This window comes from Coffea arabica, chromosome 9c, assembly GCF_036785885.1.
Source record: "Coffea arabica cultivar ET-39 chromosome 9c, Coffea Arabica ET-39 HiFi, whole genome shotgun sequence".
NCBI classification, from domain to species: domain Eukaryota; kingdom Viridiplantae; phylum Streptophyta; class Magnoliopsida; order Gentianales; family Rubiaceae; genus Coffea; species Coffea arabica.
Window position 1 is genome coordinate 43,192,616 of NC_092326.1, and position 11,623 is coordinate 43,204,238.

An 11,623-nucleotide genomic window follows, 5' to 3' on the forward strand; every position below is an offset into this window, starting at 1 on the left:
CCGGACCACAAAAGAATCAAAACACGTTCCAGCAGACATTTGCACATGAGCCGCTAATTCTCTTCAGAATTTTTATTCTTAGGAGATAAGATGACACATTCTACAGTCTCTGAACTGTTTTTCAAGTTCACATTTTTGGAAAACTCCAAACACCTTGTCCGATCATCTCTTTTTATCATCATGCACAAATATATACCTATCCAAAAAACTTGTTACAGTAACCATTTATCTTTAAAAAACCGGATAAAAAGCGCATCTTAAATAAAGCCAATATTTCTTGCACTAAAACTTCTCATCGGCGAAATGCATTTCTTTCTGTGGCTTCTGATCTGCCCTGCAAATAATGTGTTCGCCGACGGACGCTCTCTTCTATGGTTGCTGATCCACCCTTGTCCGTACCATAGACGCTTTTTTGAACAGCATCCAGGAAGTTACTACCCTTGGGTATCCCTGCTCTAACAGCTTCCCGAGCATCATTTTCCTCTGCCTTTTTTAGACGTTTCCATCTCTGCTCCTCGTGGAGTTCCGCGTCCATGTGCATCTCCTGCAACCTTGCAGCTCTCTCTTCTTCAGAAAGTTCAACAGGATTTCGACGCCTGTTGATTGCCTCATTCCTTCTTACAGTATCAGAAGAATCACCAACATTGCTTTGAGGAATTTTTCGCTCTCTTTTTCCCTGGTTCATGGGAACAGGGTCCATGTATCCTGCGGAACAAGTTTCTTCATGCTGAAAATCATTCTGAATCCCTTTTCCTCTTTGTTGTCTGACATTTTTCTTAGTTGTTGACTCCAGCAAGAAAGCGGGCCCATGTTCTTTGTGCGTAGATTTTTTAGATATTCTCTTCGTCTCAATGTCCCAATCACTTTCTTCTTCTGAACTCGGTAATATACTACGCGAACCTTTGTGGCCACTAGACTTTCTTCTTTTCTTTTCTGAACCAGCATTTTCTGAGCCAGAATGGTGCCCAGATGATGATTGCTTCTCATGCTTCTTCTTGTGATGATGCTTCCTTTTGTGTGCCTTATCATCATCCTCGTCACGAGTCTTTTTCTTATTCTTTGTAGCTTCAACCTATAAAGTGACGTAAATCATAATTAATCGGAAAACATTAATGAAAATGTAATTAACCATATGATCAGCCAATGGATCATAGCAACTTAATGATAATGTAACTTAGGATATATCAAAGGGTTGCGTGTGACAAATTTCACCAAGAACAGCTAGGAAAGAAGCATAAATATCTAGGGACAGAAAACATATGTTCAACAACTTGTAGCTAGATACCAAGCAACTCAAACGTGGTTGGATACTTAACATCATGGGTTTGAAAACATACACCCCAAACAAGTTGATGGCCATTTACTTTTTGATTTCTGTTTAAGCCGTAAAGAGCTAGAATGGCCAGCCAAAAAAAAAAAAAAAAAAACAGTTTACTGAGTTATAAAGAGGAAAAAAATTCTTTTTTCTGGTTGTTTTCCTTTCATTCCTTATTTTTATCACCTTCTTCCTCATGGAGAATTGAATCTAGTGATGGAGCAAGTACCCATATCAGTATGCATGAATTGTTGAAGACAAAAGTTTCAACCATAAGGATATGTAACATTTTAGTTTGAAGCATTATTCTGTCATATGCTCATATATGTCCCAAAATCCACAAAAACTAAAAGATTAGCACCCCAAACTTCTATATTCTATATGGTTCATAAATATTCTACTACAACTACATGGAATTCATGAGCTGCTACATGATGCACTGATAAATCACTACAAATATAGAAGGCTAACAAAATTCTTAGGCCCTATCCAGCATGGATCACATCCAAATCCAAAATTAGCTGGATGCATGTAAACCTCAATAATTCATACACCACAATATGATTATCCTAACTCATGTCTGCAACATCTATAAAGTAAACCCAAGCCATGTCAAAAGTCAAGCATCTATTTCTCACAATTTAACCCTAGTGGGCTTCACACCACAGTCCAAGAATCCAGTCCCAACTAGTTGGCAAAAGCTCTGATACTATTCTGTGGCATTTAAATTGCTTCTTCAAAAGGGGAGACCAATTGAGGTGTCACAAAAAGAGATGGAAGTTACACCACACATATAATTTGAAATTTGAAACAGTAAGTTGATCAGAATGAGCCTCATATTCTACCATCTTAATTTCAATACAGCTATGTGACGGTAAATCAGAAACTTACTAGTGGAGTTAAGTCTCCAAGATCCTAAAAGTCATAAGTGACATTCTAACGACAAACTAACATCACCAAGCTATATATAAAAACTAACTCTTGAAGCCTTCATATGACAGAAAAAGATGCAAAAATGATTTACATAGAAGAGATTATCAGCTAATTCTGATTTACATTTATAGACTACCCAATACCACTGCACCATATTGTAATGAACCTTATGATCAGGATCCAAGAAACAGATCAGTTGCCATGCATAGGAAAAGGTAAGTGTTGTGCAGTCTTCATGCTTCAGATTAAATCTTTTCTTCCCCAATCCCTATAATGACCTGGATGACTACTTAATCTTTTTAAACACTTGAGAGGGAGAGTTAGCTGTTAGTTGAGTTAGTTGCTATAGCCAGCTGGCAGAGTTAATTTCTGCCTTATTGGTAGTTAGCTACAAGTTAGTTTACAATTAAAAATAAGAGCATATCTATAGAGAAAGTTAGCTTAAACCTTCTACTGATCAATACATCTCCAAATTTTTTCCCCAAATCTGCTTCTTTTCTCTCTTCTCTGCTCTATGTTCTTTTCCAGCTGCTGATAGACATTTCTTCGAAAAGAAGATGGACTCCAGCAGCTCAGAACTAAAGACCCTGATGGACATTAACAGCTCTGAAATGCAGACAGTTTTGGCTGCAATTACCAATAAATTAACCAGTTTCATGTGTCACATTTTTGTATGGAGGCATTTGGGAAAATCCCTCTGTTTCTGCAAAAAGGACTCATGCAGTAAGAACTTCTAATCAGGAGATCAAGGGCATTGAATTGGGAAATTTTATCAAAGAAAGATAGGAATCACTTTCCTGTCAGTATTCTATAAATTGGATATTCCCAGTTTCAATGGGTCAAATCCCAGGAAAATGGAGGAAATGTTATAAAGTCTTTCAGTTGCATCAAGTCCCTGATACGAATAAGGATTTGGCTGCACTGCAGCTTGAGGGATAAAGGACTGATACTGTTGATGGAATTTAGGCAGGAGTAGGAATTTAAAGAGCTGGGTGATGATGATACAATGGAGGGGTTTTACCAAGTTGCAAGAGGCCTAAAAATAAATAAATAAAATTGCAAGAGGCCTAAAAATAAATAAATAAAATTGCAAGAGGCCTCCGGTGGTGGCTTATCTGGAGAAATTCAAAGAGTTGAAGGCTGCTGTAATATCAAGGTTCCAGCATTATCAGAATCTTATTACATCAAAAGCTTCTTGTGTGGGTTGGAGGAGGAAATTAAACACACAGTCAAGATGCATAAACCAGCTATCGTCCAAGCAACTTTTGAGATGACTTGGTGGCAAGCACACAACTTGGAATTTATTGAAAACCAATGCAAGGTGTTCTTCAAGAATGCTTAGCCCTGATCACAGACAGGGCTGCAAACAAGTCAAGTCAAGCTTGAGTAGTGAACTACTCGAATCAAAATACTTTAGCTCGAGCTTTATCAGATCTAGCTCAATCAAGCTTAATACAGCTCAATTGAGCTTGAGAGATATAAATTAGTATTTCATATAATTTCAACATTTCACACTAAGGAATATTAAAAATACTATTAAGCTCAACAAATTTTCAAGCCTCACATGATAGGCTTTAAATCAAGCTTGTCAAGCTATTCAAGCTGCACGAGCTTCGACCGAGCAAGCTTGCTAGTAGCTTGATTCAGGCCAGCATCTTTGCACCCCTAACCTCAGATAGCAGCTGAGGGATCAAGGCTGGTCAATCCTCCACTAAAACATGATTAAGGGAGCAAATAACCTTTATACCAAGTCACAAGAGGGTGGGAGAAATAGGTCCGCAAAACAGGTCTTCCAAAAAATTACACCTAGTAGAATTGCATTACAGCAGTGGCGATAAGTTTGATCCTGGCCACATTTGCAAGGATAAGGAGGTTTCATATGTTATTAGTAGAGGACTTGGAGAGGCAGGACTCAGGGATGGAAACAGAAGAAATGATCATTGATTGTGGTAGTAAAAAATTAAAAATGTTGTTCTGTCTTTGCATTCGGTCTCAGGAGAACCGCCTTCCAGTGCAATTAAGTTGACTGAACGTTATGGGGAGCATGAGATGTCAGTACTATTGGATGGACACAGTATAGATTGTTTCGTAAAATCAGTTGCAGCTTAGTTATACCCCGAATCAGTTAAAGATCACAAGCATTTTAAGGTGAACATCGTTGATGGCAAAGAACTGATCTGTAATCAATAGATTACTGGGATATGCAGGGGTGTAATTTTACTCATGATGTGTATGTTCTGGATTTTGAACCTTGGACTTAACTGTAGGAGTTGATTAAATGAGGTTCTAGCACAATGACATTTGCATCCAAGGAGCTGAGGGTAACATTTGAGAGGGGACAAGAAAGGGTGTTATTGCAAAGGGTATTACGATTCTGCAAGTCACAATGAAGCAGGGGGCAGCAATATAAAAGTTCATCAGAAAGAAAGTTACCTGGGCATCTATAGCACATCATGTCTTCCATGTATTTATAGTGAAACTGTCCACTAAAGGAGCACCAGTTTGTGTGGATTTGCACAAGATAACAACAGAAGGGAACATCAGGGTTGATCCACAAGCAATCATGGATAGAAAGGTTATACAAAAGGAACAATCAGTCTTTTGACCAGGTGTTGATCATCTGGGAGAATTTGGAGCTAGACAATGCAACCTGGGAAGATGGCTACTCATGCAAGCTTAATTTCCTACTTTAATCTTATAAATTATGATTGTTTAAAAGAAAAGCAATTGACATGACCCCGATGGCTACCTAATCTTTGTAAACACTTTAGAGGAAAAGAAAGTTTGTTAGTTCAAATCAATTGCAACAGCTAGCTGGCAGACTTAATTACTGGTAGTAATCAATTAGTTAGATAGTTAAAGTTAGTCCCTAGAGATGCAAGAGTTGTATAAACATGAAAATGTGTATCGAGGAAGTTACCTTGGAATTTATTTTCAAAACCTCCTACCAAGGAGTACAAATCCTAATTCTTTCTCCTAACCTGTTTCTCTCTTTTCACTGCTCTTTGTTCTTTTACATTTCTTGTTGTCCTTGCCATTCTATGTGACCTACTTGATCATTAAACTTAAATCATTACCACCTCCCCTGACAATAAATTGCTCACATGTATTAAAAAAAAAAAGGTTCAAATGTTTAGTGTCACAAAGGAGGTACCAGCAAGCTATCAGTTCTATAGGAATGATTCATTTGTATGTACATAAGACGTCAGTTAGAGCAAACTCACTGATTTGCGGATCATAGCCATCTGAATAGGGTTATTTTTAACACGAGCAAGGGCTTCTTGCTCCCGCTGACGGATCAAAAGCAAAGGATCTGAATGGAGTTTCCTCCATGCATCATTGGCTGATTGTGGTTTTTCCTCAAATAGGGCTCCAGGAACAGATGATTGCTGCAGTTGAGAATCAGAAAATCAGGAAACTCACAAAACCTCGTCAACTCAAGACTAATTCTTAATTTTCTGAAACAACCGTAACACTGCCATCCGCAATTCAATTTTTCATTCTAAACTAGTTTGTCTCTACAGTTAAAATTTCAGTGGGACATACAAATCGTAATCTAGAAAAAATTATTATATTTTCAATATAAACATTGACAGCAGGTTTACACAGAAATGGAAGCCAAGTTAATGTGATTTAATATCGGCAAGTAAAAGAAGTTCTTTGTGAGTTACTTTATGACCAGTGACTCTACTCTTCTCATCTTATTAGAGTAGAAATAAATCCAGACAATTAATGCCAGAAAACCCGAATATCCCCTCCCGCTGTTCTGGGGACAGAAGGTTTTTACAGCAGGCACAAAAATATTAAAAGCCAGAAAATCAAGGAACAAACCCAAAATATAGATTTTGCACACAAGCTTATAGAACCACATCCACCCACTACCTTGGTCTTCAATGCATCAAAAAACTGAATGGGAATAAAAGCACCATATCTTATCTTGAACAATACAACGACAATATGCAGTAAGAATACAGTGTAAAAGAAAAACAAAAAATTACCTTGGTAGAAGAGGAGGTAGCAGAGGAGGGAGCAGTCCCAGAATCAGTCTTCAGAGAGGAGGATTCAAGAGCCTTAAATCCTCCTGAAGAATTGCCCTTCCCAACAGCTAATCCGGAGTCGTACAGAAATTCCAACCTCTCTTGCTTGCTGTAGCAAAATTAGACAGTAAAGACTTAGGGGAACAGGGAAATATCAACAAACCCTATAACCAAAATCTACCAAAATGATAGCAAGATTTAGCATTTCATCTACAGCCACCAGAGCGTAAAAGAAAGCCCAAAGCCCAGATCAAGGGTTGGTAGAGGAAGGCGAATAATGACAAAATAATCAACTCGAGTTAAAAAAAAAAAAGAAAAAAAGAAAAATAATACACAAACCCTAAAAAGGTAATAAAATGCAGAGGAATTACAAATAGGAAACGTACGTGACGAGACCAGCTTGTTCTTGGAGGAGGCGGAACTCAGATCGCTCCCTCTCCTCCTGGATCTGCTTGCGCAGCTCTTCCAACTTTTTCTGCTCGGCTTCATGTTTCTGTTCCGCCTTCCATACGTTCTCAATATTCCGGAGACTCCCCGTGTGCCAGCCTTTCTTGTTTAAAAATTTGAGAGCCATCGCCTGCACAGATAACTTTTCTTTCCAATCAGATTGAGGCAATATATGTTGCAATTTAGCAACTATATGTATGTGCAGCTGCTCTACTGGCGGATGGATCTCTGCTCGCCGCCGGGGAATTATGCAACTGTTTTTCCCTCAAGAACCCCGAAGTCATAAAAAATCTTACTATAAAATAGGTTAATACCACTTTGTCCCCCCAAACTTTGGACGATTATCCACTTCAGTCCCTCAACTTCAAAATGTGACACTTAAGTCCTTAAACTTATAAATACCTCCCACATAAGGAAAATTGTTAACAAATCATGAATGCCATTGGTGGTCGAAATGTCCCATTTTATAAGGATTTAGGAATTTAAGTGTCCAATTTTATAAGTGTATGGACTTAAATGGAAGGTATTTATAAGTTCAGAGACTTAAGTGTCCCATTTTAAAGTTTAGATACTGAAGTAGATAATTATCCAAAATTTGGAGGGATAAAGTCAAATTAATCCCATAAAATAGCACCTTACCGAGGCAGAAAATTTAAAGTTGCAAAAACGTCCATCGTATTAATATTAATTTTTATTATTTTCAGAGTGCCTAATTTATAAAACTAACCCCAGACTCATACCAAAAAAAAAAAAAAAAACTCTTACCAAGAAGGGTTAATTACATATACCTCCCCTATAGTTTAGTCAAACTATGAAACAAATCCTTAGGTTTAGCCAATTAATAGTCAACGCTATCATGTCTTATTAATTAAAAAAAATGAGAGATTTGCTTTCAGAAATAAGGATAACAAATAAGTGACCAAAAGAAAGAATCAAGGAGGAAGGAAAGAAAAAAGAGGAAAAAAATTTCTTTTATCTTATCAATTCTTCATGCAAATATTGAGGATGCTATTGTCATCCCTTTTAATCTTATTGTCTATTACGATGCTCACAACATGCTTCATCAAATCATTTTATACTTTTCGTGTTTTCTCACCTTTGCATAAAATATAAGATAAATAATGCACATTATCTTGGCAAATCATACCACAATAAACTAAATCTTGGAGGGATTTAAGAGTCTATTGGGATTTACTTTTGGCAATACCATTGAGTGGATGGTAACAAAGGTAAGTGCTATAAATTTTTTTAAAAAATATCCAAAGAGGTTTAAAATTTTAAAAATATTTTAAAATATATCTCAAAAATACCTGAGCATAAACACCCTAATACATTTTCAGTAGGAAAAATTATTCAAAACGTCCATCACATTTTGCAAAATAACTTTTTTTCGTCATTCACTTTTAAAAATATAATTTTACGTCCGTTACAAATTCACATTAATCAAATTTGATCCCTACTTTGATTTCCGACTAGTTTTTTACCAAATGATTATTTTTGAAGCGCAAAATTGTCAAATTAAAATTTACATAATCCGATTTATAGATTTTCACATTTTACAAAATGAATTTTTTCTTCCCTCGTATTTTCACAAAATTAATTTATTTATCCCTTATTAATTATGTATACGAATAACCTTTTTTTAACCCATATGTATATTTCTATTTGGCTACACCTGAATAGTACGAATAACATTATTGAATGTTTATATCAAATCAAAGCAAGTAATTCAACTGTTGATTTTAAAAGTGACAAGTATAAATTTCAAATTTAAACTACAATTTATTAGTATGATTATAAAAATCGAGTTAGAACCCAATATTGAATAGTTTCACATGGTAAAATTATATAGATATATACATGGGTTTAAAACAAAATTGTTGGTTTTAAACATATATATATATCTACTGAATAGCGTGTATACAGCTGCAATTTGTTTATTTAGATGAAATCAAATAGAAATATATTGCATGTTATTCGTACTATTTAGGTGAATTAAATAGATATGTACATGAGTTAAAAAAAAACTATTCGCATATATGGTCAATGAATGATGTAAAACTTTATTTTGTAAAAATGAGGGATAAAAAAATTCATTTTATGAAATGTGAAAGACGAAATAATTCATTTTGTAAAATGTAAGGGACTATGGATCGGATTATGTAAATTTGATTTGCCAATTTTGCCCTTCAAAAAATGTCAAATGTAAGGCACGTAGAGGATTTCGACAAAAAACTAGTCAAAAACTTAGATGGGGACCAAATTTAATCGATGTGAATTTGTAAAAAACGTAAAATTATACTTTTTAAAAATAAAGGACTAAAAAAGTTATTTTACAAAATTTGATTGACATTTTAAATGATTTTCCCCTTTTAGTAAAAGTTTTTCACATATTATGGACCTATTTGGAATGTGAGTTTTTTTGGTGTTTGTATAAAATTTTACTGTAGATCAATGTAGAAGTTGTAGAAAAACTTTTGTAAGATAAAAAGTTTTTTTCCTTTTCATTTTCTTTTTTCTTTTTTTTCTCTTTCTTTTTTCTTTTCCTTACTCCCTTCTCGCTTCTTCTCCCTTCCCCTTCCCTCCCCTGTTCTCTCGCCCGGAGACTTCCATGGCAGCAACTTTCTTTGTCTTTTTTTTTTTTTGCTTTTTTTCTCTTCCATGGCAGCCACCCCTTTCTCTCCCTCCCCCGCTATCTCTCTTCTCCCTCTCCCTCTCCCTTTCCCCTTCCCCATTCCCTTCCTTCCCTCGTTGCCCTTCTTTTTTTTTTTTGTTGCTTTTTTTCTCTTCCCCTCTCCCTCCCCCGCCACCCCTCCCTTCCTCACCATCCCTCTTCTCCCTCCCTCTCTCCCCTTCCCCTTCCTTCCCCCGCCGCCCCTCCCCTTCCCCGCCACCCTTCCTCTCCCCCTTTGCGACGCGATCTGGTCGCGTCCCTCCCCTTCCCATTCCTTCCCCGCCACTCCTCCCTTTCCTCTCTCCTCCTTTGCGATCTGGTCGCGCGACCAAATCAGTCAAAGGGGGAGGGGAAGGGTGGCGGGGGAGGCAGAGGCGAAGAGGGGAGGGAGGATGGAGAAAAAAAAAGAAAAAATTTTCAGAAAGGCACCAACAGATCAATTAAAGGGGGAGGGAGAAGAGGAGAGGGGTGACGGAGAGAGAAAAAAAAAGAGAAAGGCCGGAACTGGCAGCCGGAATAGTGACCGGCGCCGTAAGCCGTGGTGGAGGTGGTGGCCGGCAACGGAGGATATGGTGGGTTAGGTGGGGGAGGAAAAAGAAGAAAAGTTGAAAGGAATTTTTTTTTTGTGTATTTTTGAAGTGTGTAAGTTAAAAATTTTGAATAAGTTTTTTTGGATTCCTGCAACAAAAGTTGTTAAAAAACTAGTAAGTAAAAAACTTGCTCAAAAACCTGGCTTCCAAACAGGCCCATATTATAGTAAAATATTTGAAAAACACCTCAAAAAATAGATAATCCATATAGCAATTATCTCATTTATTTTTGCATAGCTTGTATCTTGATTGGTTTTCATTGAATTCTTTCCTCGATCCTCTTTCAAGACATTACCTTATGACGATCATGTCTTAGGATGATAGGCATTAAAACCTAGACTAGGGTGCCATTACAATGATGAACTGTAATTTGAACCATCAATCCAAACACTCATAACTTTCTAACAAAAAAAGTGGGTACCTTATTAGAAAAGGGACCCCTAAATAAATAAATAAATATGTACTGTGCTCCAGATATATAAACCTAAAAGCCTAAAGAGTTGCCAGTCAATTCCTTGCCAAAACTATACTAAATTGGGCTAAAAGTCTTAAATGATTGCAAGCCTCTCCCTATACATTTAAGGTATCAACAATATATATACACATATACATTCATATATACATACATATATACATATACACACACGTAAAATGAAAGTCTAGAAAATCAAAACTGTTCTATTGAATCTTCTGTTTTAGTTGGTTATGTATAATGGAATTGTATGTACATAGATTCTCTACACTTAGGAATATTGCCAATTTGATATCTTCTCTAGTCCTTTCAATTTGATTTCTTAACCATCAATCCTAACCTCTTTAATCATTTCCTTTTATTGAAAATCCACTGCAAAAATATATGTTGCTTCTAGCAATAAATTTCTTCTCTATAATAATCAATCCAATTTATTGGAATTGCAAATTCTATTTTTATGTGTATGTGTACATACTTATATATGTGCATATACATACATATGTATATGTGTGCACATCCTCTCCTTTTAATCTTGTGAGTTATAATATAGTTTGATGGGTTTGGCTATGCACTTAAGCGAAAAAAGAGAAATTATTAGGAGAAGAAGTTGGATTTACAACACTTAAAAATGGCTCCAGCCTATATAGAAGAGACATTAGAGTAGAGTGGTTCATAATGAAAGAACAAAAAAATAACGAAAAAGTAGATAAAAAGCAAGATTTCGTTTCTAATTTTTAAGTTGTTTAATTATTTCCTTTCTTCGTGATTTTCTGTTTTTTTTCTTCTATCATTAGGGCGTTCTTTTTTTTTGTTTCTATGGATTTTCTTCCCTTCATGATGTTTTCTTTATCTCTTAAAAATTTCCTTCTAATTTTTTTTTAAAAATTATTTTTAGATATTTTTTGGGATTCAAAATGTTTATTTTTTAATGTTTTCTAGAATATTTGTTTTGTACTTATTCAAAATGTTATAGATATGAATTTTATGTCAAAAATTTTGAAGCTAAATTTAACCCTTTTCAGCAAAAGGGCAAGTTTGCCCTTTCACGTATCTATGTTCCAGATACACTAACGAGAGGTAAATATAATTTGGACAAACCTCAAGGGTTGATTTTAGTTTGGCCAAACCTCAAGGGTTTATTGTAGTTTGACCAAA

The 11,623-nt window shown here is 35.9% G+C and overlaps 1 protein-coding gene across 1 annotated transcript; it reads right to left on the minus strand.

Moving 5' to 3' along the window:
* Positions 1-46: 46 nt before the first annotated feature.
* On the minus strand, positions 47-7,001 carry LOC140013972 (uncharacterized). Its single transcript, XM_072064188.1, has 4 exons — positions 6,672-7,001; positions 6,247-6,394; positions 5,473-5,637; positions 47-1,072 (listed from the first exon to the last, which is right to left on the minus strand). Exons 1-4 carry the CDS (start codon positions 6,857-6,859, stop codon positions 293-295), a joined length of 1,281 nt encoding a protein of 426 aa, XP_071920289.1. The 5' UTR covers positions 6,860-7,001; the 3' UTR covers positions 47-292.
* Between the last annotated feature and the right edge of the window lie 4,622 nt (positions 7,002-11,623).

What these genes read in the sequence shown, in the direction of transcription:
- LOC140013972 (XM_072064188.1), bottom strand. Translation starts at nt 6,859, where the DNA reads ATGGCTCTCAAATTTTTAAACAAGAAAGGCTGGCACACGGGGAGTCTC. An exon ending in CTACCTCCTCTTCTACCAAG is followed by an intron (nt 5,638 to 6,246) that starts GTAATTTTTTGT and finishes TCTCAACTGCAG; the next exon opens with CAATCATCTGTTCCTGGAGC. An exon ending in TGGCTATGATCCGCAAATCA is followed by an intron (nt 1,073 to 5,472) that starts GTGAGTTTGCTC and finishes GTCACTTTATAG; the next exon opens with GTTGAAGCTACAAAGAATAA.